This window comes from Schistocerca nitens, chromosome 8 (genome assembly GCF_023898315.1).
Source record: "Schistocerca nitens isolate TAMUIC-IGC-003100 chromosome 8, iqSchNite1.1, whole genome shotgun sequence".
Lineage (NCBI taxonomy): Eukaryota > Metazoa > Arthropoda > Insecta > Orthoptera > Acrididae > Schistocerca > Schistocerca nitens.
This window is the reverse complement of record NC_064621.1, coordinates 40,926,611-40,950,115: the sequence shown is the minus strand read 5'-3', so window position 1 is coordinate 40,950,115 and position 23,505 is coordinate 40,926,611. Positions and strand designations below refer to the sequence as shown.

Sequence of the window (23,505 nt, the reverse complement as noted above, 5' to 3'; positions counted from 1 at the left end):
CAGGTACAGCTGCCCATGCAGCTCCAACACGATACCACAGTTCATCAAGAGCAGTGACTGGCGTATTGTGACGAGCCAGTTGCTCGGCCACCACTGACCACACGTTTTCAATCGGTGAGAGATCTGGAGAATTTGCTGGCCAGGGCAGCAGTCGAACATTTTCTGTATCGAGAAAGGCCCGTACAGGACCTGCAACACGCGGTCGTGCATTATCCTGCTGAAATGTAGGGTTTCGCAGGGATCGAATGAAGGGTAGAGCCACGGGTCGTAACACAACTGAAATGTAACGTCCACTGTTCAAAGCACCGTCAATGCGAACAACAGGTGACCGAGACGTGTAACCAATGGCACTCCATACCATCACACCGGGTGATACGCCAGTATGTCGATGACGAATACACGCTTCCAATGTGCGTTCACTGTGCTGTCGCCAAACAAGGATGCGACCATCATGATGCTGTAAACAGAACCTGGATTCATCCGAAAAAATGACGTTTTGCCATTCGTGCACCCAGGTTCGTCGTTGAGTACACCATCGCAGGCGCTCCTGTCTGTGATGCACCGTCGAGGGTAACCGCAGCCATGGTCTTCGAGCTGATAGTCCATGCTGCTGCAAACGACGTCGAACTGTTCGAGCAGATGGTTGTTGTCTTGCAGACGTCCCCATCTGTTGACTCAGGGATCGAGATGTCGCTGCACGATCCGTTGCATCCATGCGGATAATATGCCTGTCATCTCGACTGCTAGTGATACGAGGCCATTGGGATGCAGCACGGCGTTCCGTATTACCCTCCTGAACCCACCGATTCTATATTCTGCTAACAGTCATTGGATCTCGACCAACGCGAGCAGCAATGTCGCGATACGATAAACCGCAATCGCGATAGGCTACAATTCGACCTTTATCAAATTCGGAAACGTGATGGTACGCATTTCTCCTCCTTACACGAGACATTACAACAACGATTCACCAGACAACGCCGGTCAACGGCTGCTTGTGTATGAGAAATCGGTTGGAAACTTTCCTCATGTCAGCACATTGTAGGTGTCGCCACCGGCGCCAACCTTGTGTGAATGTTCTCAAAAGCTAATCATTTGCATATCACAGCATTCGCTTCTGTAGCACGTCATCTTCGCGGTGTAGCAATTTTAATGACCAGTAGTGTATATTACCATCTCAAGTGGAGATGCCACATAGAGCTCTCACAGGAACGAAAACAACATAAAAACGGGTGTGAACTGCGTTACAACAAAGGAATTGAATAGTCAAAACTTCCAGAACGGAACGCACGAGGCATAACATGTGCCACATGTGTAGAACAAATATTAGGTAGGTGCGTCTGGAGATCCCTTCGTTACACGTCGCTGTTGCAAAGGGAAATTACACAACGACACACACACAAATCTAAATATAGTGAACAGATATGTCAATGATTGGACGGACTGTTCGTAATCTTGTGGAAAAAAAAGAACAAAGTGGGGCAGGAGGGAGATTAGAACCCGGATATTCCCCTTCACAGTCTAAGACTGTGACCACACAGCCGGCCGGTGTGGCCGTGCGGTTCTAGGCGCTTCAGTCTGGAACCGCGTGACCACTACAGTCGCAGGTTCGAATCCTGCCTCGGGCATGGATGTGTGTGATGTCCTTAGGTTAGTTAGGTTTAAGTAGTTCTCAGTTCTAGGCGACTGATGACCACAGATGTTAAGTCCCATAGTGCTCAGAGCTATTTGAACCATTTTTGACCACAGAGCCACGACACAACTGTCAGCACTGTGGCTCGATATTGCACATATTAAATTTGGGCCATTTACTATTTATTTTGCTTCTTTTTTTCCACAATCCAGTGCACCTTCTTTCTGTATACATACTTGATCCGTGTTCAGTCTTTGGCGGGCTGTCCAATGGTCCAGTTTACCACTAAATCTGAGGGAGATATGACGCGGAGTTTCCCTTGTCAGAAAGGCCATGTATTGGCTCTCTCACCTTGTGTGGTACCATTTGGATATAAAATGGTTCAAATGGCTCTGAGCACTATGGGACTCAACTGCTGTGGTCATAAGTCCCCTAGAACTTAGAACTACGTAAACCTAACTAACCTAAGGACAGCACACAACACCCAGCCATCACGAGGCAGAGAAAATCCCTGACCCCGCCGGGAATCGAACCCGGGAACCCGGGCGTGGGAAGCGAGAACGCTACCGCACGACCACGAGATGCGGGCTTGGATATAAAAAATAAATTAAGTTTGCAGATCAGAAAACTTTCTAATATCTCGCTTCTCGCTACGCACACAAACCGGTAAGATTGTGCTTTCATCAATCCATGTTCTAGATATGACATCACACAGCACTTTCGTGTGACTAATAACAACTGCGGCGAGGAACCTGGTAGCGCACGTTCGCAACTGGGAAGGTCACCGATGGTGGTCCACGGACCCGCCGCAATCTCGACTTTGAAGAGGACGTCCTCCGCCACGTAGAAGATAACCAGAGACGAACACTTGCAGCACCGCCCACGCACACAGGCCAGAGCTGGTCGCCTCCGCTGTGCGCGTGCCGTGAAGCGGGAGATACGAAAGTGGTTTGATCTTCAAACTTATCTTACTCCCAAACGGTAAGTTCCCGAACATGGGATCCTTATTAAAACTCGTCCTACTGAGTCCTCTCTACAGTCCCTACAAGCCTGTAATGTGAACTGTGAAACACACTGTACATCCAGTTACCGGAAAAACTTACTTCTTACACGTACAGACGTACTGACGCAAGACGTAAATGTATTCCGGAACCTATTACGTACTATCGCTTCTAAAGGCAGTTTGTCTGTTGCGCGCTAATCGCTATGTCATTTATAGTGGAACAGAACAGATATCGCTGACTCACAAAGGTGTACCTTTCACATTTTCATCAACACATTTTGGGGGCGGCGTTAAATGAAAAAGATAGTTTGATCAGCTTTGGCAGAAACAAATGAAGGTCGGAGGACAGAGGAGGAGAATGGGATGTCGACTGTTAAGACGAAACTGTTACCATATCCTTGTGTTAATGGAAACTGCGAGGAATATGAATAAGGTTAGCCAAGCAGAGATCTGAAACCTGGTCCTGATGAATACGAGTTCCCTGTCTCAACCATTACGCACTTCACTCTACTGTCATGGGCACTTCGATATTAAAAAGTGTTCAAGAGTAGTGAGAAGATCCCTGTGAAGGGAAACAAAAAGACGATTCTAATTCCTGAATTACTGAAGACTAGACAGACTGCCCCAAAAACCGTTTTGGGTAATGCCATGTAAGTGATGACAGCTAAACAGCCTCCTAGAGTATATAGTTCGTGCAACCGGAACTTAGCACATACTGAACACCCACAGCCGGCTGGCATTTTTCAGCATGTAACCGCCACAAATATGACGTGAGAGAAAACAGAACATAGTCCAGGAATGACACAAGGACTGTTTGTACATTTTGCTGACCATGTGCGTCCTGCAGCGAGGATGTTTCGCAACAGGGAGGCCGGCTTGCTAGCCGACGCTGCCCTAGTTCACGCTGCTAGCTGCCCGCGTTCATGCAGGTTCCTCCGTTACACCCAGTCCATTGTCTCGAGGAATAACCAGCGTGTGTGATAGATTTGAGACTGTAGAAACTATTCTATATTTATAAATAATTCTTCACTCTGTTCTCTGTCTGGCCAGTACACAAACGAGCTTATCGTTCTAACTACCACTAGTAGGCAATCGATTTGCAAAGTGAATATGGTTTATGAGCGCGCTTTTGAATAGCTGCCGAAGCAAAACTACCACGACCTCAATTTACACGAAATGTGAGCATTTGTTTAAGGTCGAGCATTTTATACGCTTGTAACCATTTGTATTACCATATGTCACAGACACCTAGAATTGATAAGCATTTCGAGGTAGTGTAACTATAGCCCACGTTACTAGGTTATACAAGAATCGGTCAACCTACAGTCCGGCTGCCAGAAATCTTTGAATTACCCAGCAAAATTTGGAATGCATCTTCCTCTGTAGTTTATTCAATCAAGGTCAAAACACCCGACAGTGGCCATCAACAGTGATGGTTCAAATGGCTCTGAGCACTATGGGACTCAACTGCTGAGGTCATTAGTCCCCTAGAACTTAGAACTAGTTAAACCTAACTAACCTAAGGACATCACAAACATCCATGCCCGAGGCAGGATTCGAACCTGCGAACGTAGCGGTCTTGCGGTTCCAGACTGCAACGCCTTTAACCGCACGGCCACTTCGGCCGGCATCAACAGTGATCAAACAGTTCATATCATATATCCTTAAAGCCATGTTTTCACTTCACAGGCGACGGGTTTCTTCTGTTGACGCACTGTTTACTGTTACCGCTCAACACTGTAATAAGGACGAGTTAAATAAGAAAGCACTGATGTAGCTGAGGTATGTGACACGGTATCTGTTGTATTCGAAATCTGGCGACAACAATTTTTCAGTAGTTAAGATGTTAAGCTCATCTGGAAAGTCGCAGTCTACTCCCAGTGGACTGTTATCGTAGAATTTCACTATCATGGTGACGTTTCAAGGATTTCAAAAGATAGGATAGCAAGTTGAAATTATTGTGAAATGCTTTTACCGCAAATGTGTAATGTGTGCCGCAATAATCGAAAATATGAGCGGATGTCTTTACAGTGCAACTGTGTGTTGAAAACGCCCTTTAATTGCAAAATTATGGTCGACTTCTTCAAACCGTTAAGTAAGGGCTCGCGTTCAAACTTAGACAACTCTTCGAAAGGAATGTTGACGCTGGCTCTGCAAGTAGGTGCAGCCCTTTTCGATAATGAAGCACATCAAGTGGGACCGGGCTTCGCAATTGTCCGCCCCTGCCCCCCACCCCACACAACCCCACCCTGCGACGACCGATCTTCCTCTGAATTATTAGCCAGTTGGCTTCTCCTAAAAGGGAATTCTTCCCGTTTTTCTGAGATTCTTTAGTAAGAAACGCCATACCATAACGCAGTTGCCTGTCAGGAAGCCAAAGGCTTTTATTTTTGTCTGGCAAGTACGGCCCAACGGCAGCATAGCAACCGTGGCAACTTGTTATCAGTATTGGTAAATTTATTGGCAATTAGAGTGAACAAAAAGCAACAGTCACGCTCGAGGATGTGGATGAGCGATATTTCACGATGTTGAAGTGAGAAAGTATTTGGTGTGAAAGATATAGAAGGAGGTAAACGATGACGGAGTGAATATGAGACGTTAAAATAAAGTTTTGAAGGTGCTGACAATCATAATTCCACTGATGATACGCGTAAACGTTCTATTAGATGGCCGTTCCTGCACTGTCATAAGCAATACAGGTTGTATCATAATTAACGGCGTAAACACATACAGCTGAAAGTGCACGATGACAGAAGCAAAAAAGTCTAAGCAAAAAGGAGCTCTAAAACGCATATCTTTAGAGCACTTGTTCAGGAGAAGAGATGTCTTTCACAGTAGCGAAGACGTTGAAATGCTCATAGCTCTTAAGACAAGCCCTTTAGAGCCCATATTTACTCATATTTGTTTGCTTCTAGTATCGTGTAGTTTCAGCCGTACGCGTTTACGTAATTACTTATTATACACCCTGCATAAGGGGATACGAGATTTGCAAAAACTTCACACCCTTTAGCCGCACAGAACTGACTTTAAAGTTAGCAAAGATATTCTCAGAAAAATGACTGCATCTGGGGGATGTCCATCTAAAACAGGATCAATCCCCTATTTCCGAACAAACCCCATTTTTATTCGATTAAAATGTTTTATTTCTCATGGAATTACCGTCTAGCAAAGCACATAGTAGTAGTTATTCATCAGGAGTTTTCGGAGCAACAAGAAACGATTCTTCATTCCGCTTTTCATACGGCATTCTGCCTTTAACCTGTATGGGCTATACGTATTTTAATTTGAATCCAGCAAAATGAGCGTATGTAAGACCTTTTATTCGACATGTGACTCGCACTTCTACTACCAGCTGCTGTTTTCTTTCCCTTTATTTACATGATAAGTCACCAGTGATGGCTAAATTTGATACATAACGAAAACACTGGAGTTTTAAGTGCGAAACATGTTTCTCAGAAGACTACTACGCACAATAATTGCTCCACAGTTCCACGAAGACACAATTATACTCCTCCATTTTGAATCCTGACACACTGCATTTCCTGTACTGCTCCCATGCTGCTACGTAACTGTTCAGTGTCGTCGGGATTGTACGGCGCAGCGCGCTGCCTAACGAGACTGCAAGGTCAGCCAACCAGTCCACGGTAGGAGCCGCGCTGCGGATTAACGGCAGTGCACCGGTTCAAAGACAGGCGGCTCGCATGACTTGCCTCACTCAAGTAAGCAACGACTTCGACGGCTGAAAGGCACTCGGCCGCAAAGTAGAGAGAGCTCTGAAAAATCCTGAGTACTAGACAGGCATTAAAGCTAACAAGTGCAAGGTGAAATTCTTGCAGATCACAAAACAGACATAACTGAATGCGAAACTTAAAAAAATAAAATAACTTTTCTGCCTTACATTTTCTAAGTTCAGTACGACTTCCACTGGAAACTCGATGTTACACACACTGCAGCAAATCAGGCATAACTCCTTCAGCTGCGACATACTTCTTCTTGTAGGCTCAGCGACTGTAGTCGGCGATAGCGCAAAGGATTTACCTTTCATTAATCCCCTCCCTCGATCTGTCCGCTGATCTGGTAAACGGTCACTGATGAAAATGCAAACATTCTTAAGGTGGTGCCGCGGTAGACCAGCTCGTTGGACGTGTATACGGAAATCTCCATCACCTTAATAAATCTGTAGATAACTAGTACATTAACCTGTAAATTGTTCTCATGAGAGAGGGAGGAAGGGATCGTATTGCAGCACAGACTTAAGGCACGGAGGTAAGCAATATCATTGGGGCATGTAATTAATGTGTAAACTTAAGACACAAAATTACGGCACAAAAGACTAGGTTTTCGATTGCCACCAGTGCGTTGTTTGAATGGCCGTGGTTTTCACTGCCCCACACTCAGCTTTCCCACTTAAGGGGTGTAGGACGTCAAACGGGCCGACTTGGAGCACGAGAGGCACCACAGGACATTTTATTTTCTACTGTCTATACTTTTACAAATAAATTCATAAAACTTTGTCAGCATGACCAGAAAGGATTCGGGATTCACACTCATAGCAGTCGAAGTTCAAAAACATTACAAAATAAATTTTTTTACATGTAAATTTCATCATTTTTTCGGTTACTATTGGCTCCATCTGTTGCTATAGGTACATTTTTCTTCACAAGTAAGAGAGATTATTTGATGAATTTTGCACAGCATACAAACCATACTTACAGGTGTATGAAACTCTAGAATTTCCAAATCTATTAAAACTGTGGTAAAAATTGAGATAATTAACTAAAAAATTTGATTTTTTCTAAACATAAAGTTTAAAACGTAACAGCTCATTCATTTTTTCATAAATTAAATAGATTCTAAAGCTTCAGAATCCTGTAAGTATGGTTTGTATGCTGTACAAAATTCATCGAAGAGTCTCTCTTAGTTATGAAGAAAAGTGTACCTATAGCAACAAATGCAGCCAATAGTAAGTGAAAAAATAATGAAATTTCACATGTAAAAAAATTATTTTGTTATGTTTTTGAACTTCCGCTGCTACGAGTGTGAATGCTGAATCCTTCCTGGTCATTCTGACAAAGTTTTATGAAATTACTTGTGAAAGTATAGACAGTGGAAATTAAAATGTCCTGTGGTGCCTCTCCTGCACCAAGTCGGCCCGTTTGCCGTCCTACCCCCCTTAAGTAGAAAGTTCACTACTTACTAAAGATCATATTTTCAAAAAAAGCCTTTGTGTTTATGTAACCGATTTAAAATTTCAGGAGAAAATTTTTTAATAACGCAATCGTGTAAAATACTAGAATACCAAAAGAATCGACGGTTCGGGATAACAGGGAGAAGGATTTTAATGATACTGACACTGTTCGCGAGAGCTCATTCTTTATGTACTTACATCAGTTACTTTTATTCTTGCACCTACAAATATCTTTATGGTTCAAGATATAAACTTTCTGTAAGCACGCAGCAGCTAAAGAGATGCAAACCGAGCCAGTTTTATAGAATACGACGCTGTTCTGCACTATGACGGTACCAGAGTCAAACACAGACGCTTCTTTCAAAAGAACGACTTCAGAATCAGCCACGTCTGCTCTCCTCAATGAATTTACATCCAACTACAAAGGTGTGAAGTCTGTATTAGTTTCTTTGTAGCTCAGAAACACCGTAAAGCCCGCATCTCGTGGTCGTGCGGTAGCGTTCTCGCTTCCCACGCCCGGGTTCTCGGGTTCGATTCCCGGCGGGGTCAGGGATTTTCTCTGCCTCGTGATGGCTGGGTGTTGTGTGCTGTCCTTAGGTTAGTTAGGTTTAAGTAGTTCTAAGTTCTAGGGGACTTATGACCACAGCAGTTGTGTCCCATTGTGCTCAGAGCCATTTGAACCAAACACCGTAAAGTCTGAGGCCGTGAAAAGTATTCTAGTATTTTTCCGCTTCTGGGACTTTGCAGGAAATTCGATATACAGTCTTATAACGTTAAGGAAGCTACCTAAGATTCAGAAAGGAAACTGTACCTATTGAAAGACGACTCGAATTACGACATGGGAGTCTGCAGAGCGCCATTAGAGATATCGTACCTGCATCTGCGTTCCGTACAAGGACAAACCCGCGACCAGTCGCGTCAGCGTGCACCCGCCCACCGAAGGCGCCAGGCAAAACTACTCGGCTCTACTCACACGATACGATAGTCTTTTTCGTCTCGTGCCTTGGCTCGCATTGGCCTTCGTCATCTCTATCGAGGCGCAGCAGCAGATTGGCACACCGGTATCCTTGTTCACCTCTGCAGTACAGACCATTACGTTCAATCTTAGTCCTCCTACAGAAATTATAATTTTTTCTCACAATACTTTCGGCGATGACAGAATCTCCATAGTCGATCGATTAGCGCCAGTGACTCACACGTAATGACTATTTATACCACGCCGTGGAAAAAAAAAAGTTACTCTTTGTCCGCCGTACAGGAAGAAAACTGTTTGAGTAAGCTGCAGCACAAAGGGCGTTACTGTGTTTTGAAAAGACGTTACAAGTTTTATTCATCTTTTAAATGCTATCTCAAGTATTGTACGTCTAAGTGGCCCCTTGCACGCAGATGTAGCACTGCTTTCTTGATACGTGATTCAAAATGCGACGTACTTGTGTATGCATAAACTTTGCAGCTAGACTAAAAACTACTGAGAGAAAATTGATTGCCGGATAGAAGAATCGTTGTACACGAAGCCGACAAACCATTTTCGGTCAGTATTGGTAATTTACGATAGAGAAATCCCTGTTAGCCGCAGAGGACAAACGACCAAAATCTCAGCTATATTACAGTTGACAGCTATATGTACATCAGTATATGCCCGTGAGGTACTGTACTGATATTTTGTTAAATGTTTTGATTGTAATAACCGCAGTGCCAAAGCGTATATACTATTAAACAATTTGTACCGGTTATTCGACAGAAAATGAACCCAATGGCGATGGTAAAACTTCGCATAATCATGTGTGAGTGAAACAGAAGAAAATCGTGATTACTCACGGCAGAACACTTTTTGCTTATTATTAAAATTTACTGATAATGTACTGATGTGCTATGATAAGGGCACTTCAACGTGGAAACCATAGAACAACGAGAATTTAAGTTCGGTTTCCACATGTAGCTACCACTCGGTTCCCACTCGAGTGCAATCACTGATGTTGAGTATGGAGACATCCAGAGTCCTATGGCGTCAACTGAGTGACACCATTTTCAGCCATACCAATAAACGTTAATAATACTCTAACTTTGTGACGCCACTTTTGTTCCCCCACCACCAATGAGCCTCAGATTGGCAGTTCGTGGCTCAGTTTCGAAGCACCGGTGATGAATTTTGATTTTGTGTCTGTAATTTTGGCGTGTGACTGTTTTGCAGCACCAAACAATGTTTCAAACTGTAGAAAAATGTTCATACATTTTCTTCAGAATGAAAGTGCGATAGATTGTGAATGTTGGACAAAAGTAATGCTGTTATTATAATTGAACCAGCACAAAATATTTATCGATGTATACTGTGTGGCAAGCGCACAAATCTCATCTCAATAAAATGATGTGAAGTATGATTTCATTGTGGATGGTGAGTACGTGGTGTTACGGCGAAATTGCAGTAGTATCCTACATACGAGGTGTGGCTAGAAAAAAACCGGACTAGTACTGGTGAAACAATAAAACGAATGCAATAAGGCTGAAAGTCGCGTGGCCTGTCACGTGACTCTCGCTCCGCCTACTGCTCGAGTTTCATCTGCCTCCTGCACTCAGTCTGCCCGTGGCGTCTGTTTTAAGTAGTTGACGTTTTGTCTGTGCGTCGGAAAATGTTGAGTGTACAGAAAGAACAGCGTGTTAACATCAAATTTTGTTTCAAACTAGGAAAATCTGCAAGTGAAACGGTTTTAATGTTACAACAAGTGTACGGCGATGATTGTTTATCGCGAACACAAGTGTTTGAGTGGTTTAAACGATTTAAAGATGGCCGCGAAGACACCAGTGGTGACACTCGCACTGGCAGACCATTGTGAGCAAAAACTGATGCAAACATTGAAAAAATCGGTAAACTTGTTCGACAAGATCGCCGTTTAACAATCAGAGCAGTGTCTGAGTTAACAGGAGTTGACAAGGAAAGTGTCGAACAAGTTTACCGATTTTTTCAATGTTTGCATCAGTTTTTGCTGACAATGGTCTGCCAGTGCGAGTGTCATCACTGGTGTCTTCGCGGCCATCTTTAAATCGTTTAAACCACTCAAACACTTGGGTTCGCGATAAACAATCATCGCCGTACACTTGTTGTAACATTACAAACGTTTCACTTGCAGATTTTCCTAGTTTGAAACAAAATTTGATGTTAACACGCTGTTCTTTCTGTACACTCAACATTTTCCGACGCACAGACAAAACGTCAACTACTTAAAACAGACGCCACGGGCAGACTGAGTGCAGGAGGCAGATGAAACTCGAGCAGTAGGCGGAGCGAGAGTCACGTGACAGGCCACGCGACTTTCAGCCTTATTGCATTCGTTTTATTGTTTCACCAGTACTAGTCCGGTTTTTTTCTAGCCACACCTCGTATGACCTCGAGTACCTGACGTCAGACTATGTCTTCTATGTTCAAGAAGAACGCTACCATGATCGTGATGATGCTACCGTAAACAGAAATAAGACTCTTAGATCTTCATTGGCTCATTTATCGTTGTGCTTACTCCCTTGTAAGAAGTTGCAATTTCTTCGTGTGCATTATCGTGCACCAGGCTGTGGATGGCAACTCAATGTATCACCTATCGAAAATATTCATGTCGTTTCTTCCTCGCTCTGTTTCCTAGTGAGGCCATAAAAACCGCTACTACTGCTAATAAGAACGACTAACGCAGGAAATGTGAATGAGGATACGTTCGTTTCCAACTTAAAAAGACGTATAAAATCCATCAATTTCCTATGAGACAGCAAACATCGGCCTAGTTGGTTTATAAGCAGCTCGATCGCTGGATATACGCCGTCGTGGTGAGGACAGCTCAGCCACTTCCTAGGACGCTTGAACGGTGTAGAAGGACGCAACTTATCATCTTAAAGTTTGTCGCCGTAGAACGTGCCTGTACGCAGAAGCGGTGACAATGGACATTAGAAAGAGTTGTCTGTAGAGTTCTCTGTAATTTCGTTGTTCTTCCAATCTTTCCGAGAAATACGTTTAATGGATTGCAGGAAGCGTCCACATGTGACTGATTTCCGCAGACTGGAGAGCTTGTATCACTGCCACCAGACGGATCTCTTTGTGGGCCATCAGCGACAAGAAAGGACAGGCCTCTATCCCTATCTACGGTCGGAAGAGGTGGAGTGGTGGAACGGGGGGAGGTAATCATGGCTCTAAGTCGGTTAGTTGCTGACCGCACATCGAGGCGAACTTACGTACAACTGCCGCCCTTCTGCCCTGGTATAAACTTTTGGGATCGCATTTTGTGGTAGTTGTGTAATTGCGATGATTTTCCCCAATCCCCAGTATATGTGCTGCATTATGACCCGTTGATTGCAAGTGCTGTTTGTTTTTTAACGACAATTTAGGATGTATAATTAGAACATTGAAGCATTTTCCATCAGTTGCGGTAGCGTGCACAGACATTCCTTAATTTTGATTTCCTGGCCTCCAGGGTGATCGCCGAGCAATGCAGCGGGAGGCGTCTACAGCGAACTCTGACGTCAAAACGGTGATAAACAAAGTCCTCAGCTGTATGCGTACAGGTAATACACTTATTAAACTCACCTCTGTCCAACACCAGCATCTCGTCAGTTGGACACAATTCCCGCCAAAAATAAAGATATTACCTTTCAACCTAGCCTTTTTCCCCACCACCTTGTAGGCGAAGGGATCATCTTACGTAGAGTCTGAGTAGTTTCGAGTGGTATTGTGAAAATTTTTTCCAGCAGCATAACACCAGTTGTGTGACGTTTTCAATTTTTGAGCTGTATTGCGATTTTAGGTGCTACTTGTCTAGCGCTATGCAGATATTTGTGTAATTAGAACCAACCTTTATGATTAATTACGTAATTAGTACCAATCTCACTTCAGTTCCCTGACCAAAATAAGTAAAGTACACTAACCTCTTAACTTTCTCTCTAGGACTGGACAGTTTCGGTGTGTTGGGGGATGCACTTGGGCTTTCCGTCCTCAAGGAGCGGGGTTCGAGTCCAATAAAGGGCACTGTCATTTTGAATTTCCCGTCAGTTCCCAGGTGGGGATGGGGTGGAACGACAGAACAGCCCTGGGACAAAGAAATTCCCGCCAATTTTGAAATTCCCACCATTTTTATATTTCCCACCAAAATTCGAAATTCTTGCCAATACAGTAGGTAGGGAACGAGGCCTGGTGTGGAGGGGACCGACATGCCAGCTGGGGAAAACGCATGATGTCATCTGGGTGTGGGGTGGGCTAGTTAATTGATCAATTTAATTACTTTGCATATCAATTTGATACCAAAAGCGCACCCAGAGCGATATCACCCTCGTACTCACAGCAACATGAAAGAGTTTTCTGCCATTTATCCAACGATTTTAGAAATTCCGATGGAATGTTATCTATCCCTTCTGCGTTATTTGATCCTAAGTCCATCAAAGTTCTTTTAAATTATGATTCTAATACTGCATCCCCTACCTCTTTCCTATCGTCTCCTGTTTCTTCTTCTGCTGCATAATAATCCAAGTCCTCCCCTTGACAGAGGCCTTCAGTTTACTCTTTCCATCTTTTCGCTCTCTCCTCTGCATTTAACAGTGGAATTCCGGTTGTACTCTAAATGTTACCACACTTGCTACTAATTTCACCGAAGGTTGTTTTGACTTTTATGTATGGTATACCTACAATCATTTCAACTTCGATTTCTTTCCATATTTCCTGCAGCCATTTCTCCTTAATATCCCTGCACTTCCTACTAATTTCGTTCTTCAGTGGCTTGTACTTCTCTATTCCTGAATTTCTCTGAAAATTGTTGTACTTCCTTCTTTTGTCGGTCAACTGAGCGGTTCTGTTATCCACTGTTTTTTCGCAGTTACCTTGCTTGTACCTACATTTTTCATTTCTACTGCCGTGACTGCCCTTTCTAGAGATGTCCATTCCTCTTCAGCCGAACTGCCTACTGAGCCATTCATTGTCGCAATGTCTATAGCCTCAAAAAACTTCAAGCGTATCTCTTCATTCCATAGTACTCCCTCATCCCACTTCTTTGCGCATTAATTCCTCCCGTGGTCCAGGGCTAGCGTCTTTGATTCAAAATCGAAAACGTCTTCGGTCCCGGGTTCGATCCCCGCCACTACGTAAATTTTGATAAATAATCAGCATTGGCGGCCGAAGACTTCCGGCATAAGAAGTCAGCCTCATTCTGCCAACGGCCTTGTCAAAGAGGGCGGAGGAGCGGATAGAGGTTCAGGGCACTCTCTTGTCCTAGAGGTGGGAAATTGCCCCTAAAGGTGAAAGAATCAGCAATGATCAACGACATGAGAATGCAGAAGGCACTGGAAACCACTGCATTAAAGACACGTAACGTGTATCCACAGGACATGTGGCCTGTAATTGAAGAAGTGTCATGATCTCTCCATTGGCAAAAGATTCCGGAATAGTCCCCCATTCGGATCTCCGGGAGGGGACTGCCAAGGGGGAGGTTACCGTGAGAAAAATATTGAATAATCAACGAAAGGATAAAGTTCTACGAGTCGGGGCGTGGAATGTCAGAAGCTCGAACATGATAGGGAAACTAGAAAATCTGAAAAGGGAAATGCAAAGGCTCAATCTAGATATAGTAGGGGTCAGTGAAGAAAGACAAGGATTTCTGGTCAGATGAGTATCGGGTAACATCAACAGCAGCAGAAAATGGTATAACAGGTGTAAGATTCGTTATGAATAGGAAGGTAGAGCAGAGGGTGTGTTACTGTGAACAGTTCAGTGACTGGGTTGTTCTAATCAGAATAGACAGCACACCAACACCGACAACGATAGTTCAGGTATACATGCCGACGTCGCAAGCTGAAGATGAACAGATAGAAAAAGTGTATGAGGATATTGAAAGGGTAATGCAGTATGTAAAGGGGGACGAAAATCTAATAGTCATGGGCGACTGGAATGCAGTTGTAGGGGAAGGAGTAGAAGAAAAGGTTACAGGAGAATATGGGCTTGGGACAAGGAATGAAAGAGGAGAAAGACTAATTGAGTTCTGTAACAAGTTTCAGCTAGTAATAGCGAATACCCTGTTAAGAATCACAAGAGGAGGAGGTATACTTGGAAAAGGCCGGGAGATACGGGAAGATTTCAATTAGATTATATCATGGTCAGACAGAGATTCCGAAATCAGATACTGGATTGTAAGGCGTACCCAGGAGCAGATATAGACTCAGATCACAATATAGTAGTGATGAAGAGTAGGCTGAAGTTCAAGACATTAGTCATGAAGAATCAATACGCAAAGAAGTGGGATACGGAAGTACTAAGGAATGACGAGATACGTTTGAAGTTCTCTAACGCTATAGATACAGCAATAAGTAATAGCGCAGTAGGCAGTACAGTTGAAGAGGAATGGACATCTCTAAAAAGGGCCATCACAGAAGTTGGGAAGGAAAACATAGGTACAAAGAAGGTAGCTGCGAAGAAACCATGGGTAACAGAAGAAATACTTCAGTTGATTGATGAAAGGAGGAAGTACAAACATGTTCCGGGAAAATCAGGAATACAGAAATATAGGTCGCTGAGGAATGAAATAAATAGGAAGTGCAGGGAAGCTAAGACGAAATGGCTGCAGGGAAAATGCGAAGACATCGAAAAAGATATGATTGTCGGAAGGACAGACTCAGCATACAGGAAAGTCAAAACAACCTTTGGTGACATTAAAAGCAACGGTGGTAACATTAAGAGTGCAACGGGAATTCCACTGTTAAATGCAGAGGAGAGAGCAGATAGGTGGAAAGAATACATTGAAAGCCTCTATGAGGGTGAAGATTTGTCTGACGTGTTAGAAGAAGAGACAGGAGTCGATTTAAAAGAGATAGGGGATCCAGTATTAGAATGGGAATTTAAAAGAGCTTTGGAGGACTTACGGTCAAATAAGGCAGAAGGGATAGATAACATTCCATCAGAATTTCTAAAATCATTGGGGGAAGTGGCAACAAAACGACTATTCACGTTGGTGTGTGGAATATATGAGTCTGGCGATATACCATCTGACTTTCGGAAAAGCATCATCCACACAATTCCGAAGACCGCAACAGCTGACAAGTGCGAGAATTATCGCAGAATCAGCTTAACAGCTCATGCATCGAAGCTGCTTACAAGAATAATATACAGAAGAATGGAAACGAAAATTGAGAATGCGCTAGGTGACGATCAGTTTGGCTTTAGGAAAAGTAAAGGGACGAGAGAGGCAATTCTGACGTTACGGCTAATAATGGAAGCAAGGCTAAAGAAAACTCAAGACACTTTCATAGGATTTGTCGACCTGGAAAAAGCGTTCGACAATATAAAATGATGCAAGCTGTTCGAGATTCTGAAAAAAGTAGGGGTAAGCTATAGGGAGAGACGGGTCATATACAATATGTACAACAACCAAGAGGGAATAATAAGAGTGGACGATCAAGAACGAACTGCTCGTATTAAGAAGGGTGTAAGACAAGGCTGTAGCCTTTCGCCCCTACTCTTCAATCTGTACATCGAGGAAGCAATGATAGAAATAAAAGAAAGGTTCAGAAGTGGAATTAAAATACAAGGTGAAAGGATATCAATGATACGATTCACTGATGACATTGCTATCCTGAGTGAAAGTGAAGAAGAATTAAATGATCTGCTGAACGGAATGAACAGTCTAATGAGTACACAGTATGGTTTGAGAGTAAATCGGAGAAAGAAGAAGGTAATGAGAAGTAATAGAAATGAGAACAGCGAGAAACTTAACATCAGGATTGATGGTCACGAAGTCAGTGAAGTTAAGGAATTCTGCTACCTAGGCAGTAAAATAACCAATGACGGACGGAGCAAGGAGGACATCAAAAGCAGACTCGCTAGGGTAAAAAAGGCATTTCTGGCCAAGAGAAGTCTACTACTATCAAATACCGGCCTTAATTTGAGGAAGAAATTTCTGAGGATGTACGTCTGGAGTACAGCATTGTATGGTAGTGAAACATGGACTGTGGGAAAACCGGAACAGAAGAGAATCGAAGCATTTGAGATGTGTTGCTATAGACGAATATTGAAAATTAGGTGGACTGATAAGGTAAGGAATGAGGAGGTTCTACGCAGAATCGGAGAGGAAAGGAATATGTGGAAAACACTGATAAGGAGAAGGGACAAGATGATAGGAGATCTGCTAAGACATGAGGGAATGACTTCCATGGTACCAGAGGGAGCTGTAGAGGGCAAAAACTGTAGAGGAAGACAGAGATTGGAATACGTCAAGCAAATAATTGAGGACGTAGGTTGCAAGTGCTACTCTGAGATGAAGAGGTTAGCACAGGAAAGGAATTCGTGGCGGGCCGCATCAAACCAGTCAGTAGGCTGATGACAAAAAAAAAAATTTCCTCCTGACTAGTCTCTTAACTTCAGCCTATTCTTTATCATTACTAAATTATGATCTGAGTCTATACCTGTTTCTGAGTGTTTCGGAATCTCTGTCTCACCATGATGCAACCTAACTGGAATCTTCCTATATCTCCCGGCCTTTTCCACGTGTACCTCCTCCTGTAGTGGTATTAAACAGATTATTCGCTATTATTAACTGATATTTATTGTAGAAATCAGCTAGTCTTTGCCCTCTCGTTCCTACAATCAAGCCAGAGGAGCACTTGTACGTCCTCAATTATTTGCTTAATGTATATCAATGTATACTTCTACAATTTTTGCCCTCTACAGCTCCCTCTAATACCATGAAAGTCATTCCCTCATGTCTTAACAGATGTGCGATCATCCAGTCCCTTCTCCTTGTCAGGGTTTTCCACATATTTCTTTCCTCTCCGATTCTGCGCAGAACTTCCTCATTCCATACCTTATAAGTCCACCTAATTTTCAGCATTCGTTTGTAGCACTACATCTCAAATGCTTCTGTTCCGGTTTTCTCATAGTTCATGTTTCACTACCGTTCAATGCTGTGCTCCAAACGTACATTCTCGGAAATTACTTCCTCAAGTGAAGGCCTACGTTTGATACTAGTAGACTTCTCTTGGCCAGGAATCCCATTTTCGTCAGAACTAGTCTGCTTTTGATGTCCTCCTTGCTCCATCAGTCATTGGTTATTTTGATGCCCAGGTAGCAGAATTCCTTAACGTTATCTCATGTTAAGTTTCTCGCTGAACTCATTCTAGCTACTTCTCATTACTTTCGTCTTTCTTCGATTTACTCTCAGTCCATACTCTGTACCCATTAGACCGTTCATTTCATTCAGGAGATCCTGTGATTCTTCTTCACTTTCACCCAGGATGGCAATGTCATCAGCGAATAGTATCATTGATATCCTTTCACCTTGAATTTTAATTCCACTCCTTAAACTTTCTTTTATTTCCATCATTGCTTGTTCGATGTACAGTAGGGGGGATAGACTACATCCCTGTCTTACACCTTTTTTAACGCGAGCGCTTCGTTCTTGGTCGTCCACTCTTATTATTTCCTCTTGGTTGTTGTACCATTGTATATTACCCTTGTCTCCCTGTCACTTATCCGTATTTTTCTCAGAATTTCCAACATCTTGCTGCATTTTACACTGTCTAACCCTTTTTCCAGGTCGACGGGTCCTATGAACGTATCTTGATTTTTATTTAGTCTTGCTTCCATTATCAATAGCATTGTCAGAATTACCTCTCTGGTGCGTTTACGTTTCCTAAAGCCAAACTGATGCCCACCTAACACATCCTCAATTTTTTCCCCATTCCTCTGTATATCATTTTTATAAGTAACTTCGATACACGAGCTGTTAAGCTATTGTCAGTCCTTGCAGTCTTCGGAATTGAGTGGATTATAATTTTCTGAAAATCAGATGGGATGGCGCGGGCTGCTACATTCTACATACGAACGTGAATTGACGTTTTATTGCCACCCCCCCCCCCCAAGGGTTTTAGAAATTCTGGTGGAATGTTATCCATCCCTTCTGCCTTATTTGATGCTGAGTCCTCCAAATGTCTCTTAAATTCTGGTTCTAATAGTAGATCCCCTATGTCTTCTAAATCGACTCCTGTTTCTTCTTCTGTCACATCAGAGGCCTTCCGTGCTCTCTCCTCTTCATTTAACAGCGGAATTCCCGTTGCGCTCTTAAAGTTACCATCCTTGTATTTAATTTCACCGAAGGTTGTTTTGACTTCCTATATGCTGAGTCAGTCCTTCGGATAATCATTTCTTTTTCGATTTCTTCACTTTTTCATGCAGCCATTGGGCCTTAGTTTCCCTGTACTTCCTATTTATTTCATTCTTCAGCGACTTGTATTTCTATGTTCCTGAATTTCCTTGAACATTTTTGAACTTTTTTCTTTCACCGATGAATTGAAGTATTTCTTCTGTTACCCATGGTTTCTTCGAAGTTACTTTCTTTGTACCTACGGTTTTCTTTCCAACTTCTATGATTGCTCTTTTTAGATATGTCAATTCCGCTTCAATTGTACTGCCTGCTGATCTATTCCTTTTTGCTGTATCTACATCCTTACAGAAGTTCAAACGTTTGTCGCCATTCCTTGGTACTTCCGTACCCCACTTCTTTGCGTATTGATTCCTCCTGCCTAATCTCTTAAACTTCTACCCACTCTTCATCACTAATTCATTGTGATCTGAGTCTATATCTGATCCTGGGTACGCCTTAAAATCCGGTATCTGATTTCGGAATCTCTGTCTGACCATGATGTAATCTAACTGTAATCTTCCCGGCCTTCTCCCAGTATACCTCCTCCAGTTGTGATTCTCGAACAGAGTATTCGCTATCACCAACTGAAATTTATTACAGAATGCAATTAGTCTTATAATCTCTCATTCCTTGACTCAAGCCCATATTCTCCTGTGGCATTTTCTTCTAGTGCTTCCCCTACAACTGCATTCAAGTCTCTCATGATTATTAGATTTTCATCTTCCTTTCTGTACTATGTTACCATATCAGTATCGTCATATACTTTCCTTATCTCTTCAGCTTGCGACGTCGGCAAGTATACCTGAACTATATTTGTCGGTGTTGGTTTCCTCGCGATTCTGATAAGAACAACCCTAACACTGAACTGTTCACAGTAACACACTCTCTGCCCTGCCTTGCTATTCATAACGTATCCTACTCCCGTTATGCCATTTTCTGTTGCTGTTTATATTATCCTATACTCATCTGAGCATTTCACTGACCCCTACTATATCTAGATTGAGCCTATATATTTCGCTTTTTAGATATTCTAGCTTCCCTACCACGTTCAAACTTCTGACATTCCACGTCCCGACTAGTAGAACGTTACCCTAACTCTCATGGCTACGTCCCCTCTGCCAGCTCCTTTCCGGAGATTCAGATAGCGGACTAGTCCGGAATCTTCTGACTGTGGAGAGATCATCGTGATACTTTTTCAGTTACGCGCCACATGTGCTGTAGATGCATAATATGTGTCTTTAATGAAGTGATTTCCATTTCCTTCTGTATGCTCATGCTGTTAATCATTATTGAGTCTTCCGCCTTTTAGGGGTAGTTTCCTAATCGGAGAGCCGTGATCCTTTGTCCATTCCTCTGCCCTCTTTGAGAAAGCCGTTGGCAGAACGAGGGTGACTTCTTAAGCTGAAAGTCTTTGGCCGGCACTGCTGATGATTTTTATTGAAAAGTTAAGTAGTTGGATTCGAACCCGAAACCGATAACGTTTTGATTACTAGTGAAAGATGCTGCTGCTGGCCGAAGTGGCCGTGCGGTTAAAGGCGCTGCAGTCTGGAACTGCAAGACTGCTGCGGTCGCAGGTTCGAATCCTGCCTCGGGCATGGATGTTTGTGATGTCATTACGTTAGTTAGGTTTAACTAGTTCTACGTTCTAGGGGACTAATGACCTCAGAAGTTGAGCCCCATAGTGGTCAGAGCCATTTGAACCATTTGAAAGATGCTGCTCCAGGACACGGTGGAAAGATGGCAGCGCCATAAACGAAGCAATACAGTCCCGACCTATACCTTTCCCAACCATACTCCAGATCACCCCTCACTTTAAACAGCCACGTTATTAGAGCCAACCGTACATAGACATCGATGTAAGAAGGCTTTGAAGGTAGTAATCTTCCACGGTAAAAGGAATGCATAAATAAAAAGTAAGTAAAACTGTAATTAAGAAGTGACAAGGAAGAGCGGCATGTTCGATGTATTATTCGCTGGCCAAATTAGATACAAAATGACAATTGAAATTTTCACTAGCCACTTATTGTTTCTGAAAAGAGGGACATGACAGTGCGGTGATACAGATGTAAAAGAAGGCGAGTGTTAACACTATTGGATAGCAGAAACCCGGTCCGCTTTGGCTAATATCGCGCAAGGCGTCAGCTTACGTGAGAGTAACATTGTTTCGTGTTGCATAAGAAACTGCAGTCGCCAGCTTTTCCAAGCAATGCACCCATTAGGCAGCGCTATGCGCGGACTGACGCGGAACGTAATCCGAGTCGCCCAGACAGGGGCGCCGCCTCTACTCGAGGAACAATCGTACTGCAGACGGCAGCGAATTCCTGCAACCACTCATTACCAGTTAACAGGCCGCAGCCGACGGGACGTTTCCACAATCGGCAACTTCTGTCAAGGCCACTGTTTTGCAGAAGAATTCGGGGCGGAGTTGCATAACGGCCGATAGAAAGGCGAACTTTTTCTGAAAAGTATGCACGAATGGCAGTGTGAGAAGGGCGATTTAATCACTTGAAATCATTGCTTGAAGTTATCGATGTGACAAATGTCAGCAAACAGAGGCCTGAATACCAGACCTTTGGTATAGAAGTGTGACACTATCCCGCCGGGCCACATAGACACACAAATAATGGAGATCAGACTGCGTCTCCGATCATTACAGTAAAAATAAAGAACGACTCGGATTTAGCTATAGGTTAAGGTCGGATGATGTCAATAGAAGACAAATAGTCTGAGTGAAAATCCAGGATCATTTTTGGCATTCTTTCACTATAGTTTGCCGTTGAGATCACAATTTCGGTTTCTTTAATAAGCAGATACTTTGTATTCTGTCAGATCTACTTGTGTATGGCATGTGAAGGGTGATTATAATTAAATATTGAAAACGCTGTATAAATAAGGCCACTGGTCAGAATGACGCCAAATTGCAACGGAATATTATCGGAGGAGGGGGCAAACGTATGGCAGAAGAAAAAAATAGTGTGAAAATTGATCAACAGATGGCTCTGTATGTGTCAGAATACATAAATGAAAACACCTGTCATGCGCACGACCCATTGAAGTTAGTATAAAGACTCCGGTTACACGGCTTTTTCTCCTTTCGCGCCGGCCGCGGTGGCCGTGCGGTTCTGGCGCTGCAGTCCGGAACCGCGAGGCTGCTACGGTCGCAGGTTCGAATCCTGCCTCGGGTATGGGTGTGTGTGATGTCCTTAGGTTAGTTAGGTTTAAGTAGTTCTAAGTTCTAGGGGACTTATGACCTGAGATGTTGAGTCCCATAATGCTCAGAGCCATTTGAACCATTTTTTTCTCCTTTCGCATCTGCGGCGTTCGCCATGACTGCCTCAATGCAGGATCGTGCTCTGCTTGTAAAGCTGTATTAGAAGAATTAATGACTGTGCACACGTCGCTCTGCAGAAGTTCCGGACACTGAAGGGTTTGAAAAAAGGCGGTCCAATAACTGCCGTGGGTCCGGAGATAATGATTCGGGAATTCGAAAAGACGGCTTCTTTTGGCGTGCATACTGGTAGAGGGAGGAAGCGAATTGATTCGACGTCAGTGGAAGCAGTGGCCACAGCAGTGCGGGAGGAGACGAGTGGTGGTGTGCAAACGTGTAGTGCACGGGGAATTGCACGAACATTGGACATACCCGTGAGCACGGTGCGTAAAATCCTACGAAACACCCTTCTTTGAAATCCATTCAAAATCACCCATGTGCACGAGGTGCTTCCTTTTGACCTGCCAGCAAGCGAGACCTCTGCTTTAGAATTTCTTGCTCGCATGGAAGTGGACAATGACTGGCTGTGGAAGATTTTGTGGACAGGCGAAGCCCACCTCCATCTGACAGGATATGTGAATAGACAGAATTGTCGAATACTGGCAACGGAAAATCCACAAGCAAATTAACCAGCACCACTTGATCGTGTAAAGATCACTGTGTGCTGCGGGTTTACGGCGTCACTTATCATAAGCCCATATTTTTTCGAAGGGACAGGTGCATCCTATCGTGATACCTGTACCGTCACTGGTAAGAGCTATGAGTGCAAACACGTGATTCCAACTCTCCAACAGCGTGGATGTGTGGATGGGCGCATTCTTATGCAAGATGGCGCACCTCCGCTCATTGCAAATCCAGTTAAGCGGCTGCTGAAACGCCATTTTGGAAATGCTAGAACTATCAGCCGCCATTTCCCTACAGCCTGGCCGTTCCGGTCAACTGATCTTAACCCGTATGTTTTGCGCCGGTCACACGGAAATTAATAACCCGCTTTTGATTTTGATTGATGCTTTTTATGCGGTTTTTGGCCTCAGGACTATAAAAAGTATGTGTGATTGATGCTTTTAATGCGGGGTTTTGCCTCAGGACAATTAAAAACCGATTTTTTTGCCATCCGATGTAATATGACGTTGCTGTGGTGAATGGGCTTGCGTAACTTACAGTATCACACCTGTACACCCACGCACACTGAGTACTACAGTATGTTTAATTCAAACGTACACCTTAGGCACTGTTGTACGATTCAGTTGTCATTGGTAATAG

The 23,505-nt window shown here is 43.4% G+C and overlaps 1 protein-coding gene across 2 annotated transcripts in view; it reads right to left on the bottom strand.

Annotated features, from left to right (window-relative positions):
- LOC126198667 (juvenile hormone esterase-like) overlaps positions 1-23,505 on the bottom strand; it is a 178,754-nt gene that overhangs the window by 130,079 nt on the left and 25,170 nt on the right. Inside the window, exon 1 of one of the 2 annotated variants that reach the window (XM_049935152.1) lies at positions 8,699-8,762. The exons of the other annotated variant lie outside the window; for it this stretch is intronic. Coding sequence (XP_049791109.1) covers positions 8,699-8,704 — 6 coding nt within the window. The 5' untranslated portion in view covers positions 8,705-8,762. Of the gene's footprint in view, positions 1-8,698; positions 8,763-23,505 lie in introns of those variants that run through there. 2 annotated transcript variants of the gene reach the window in all.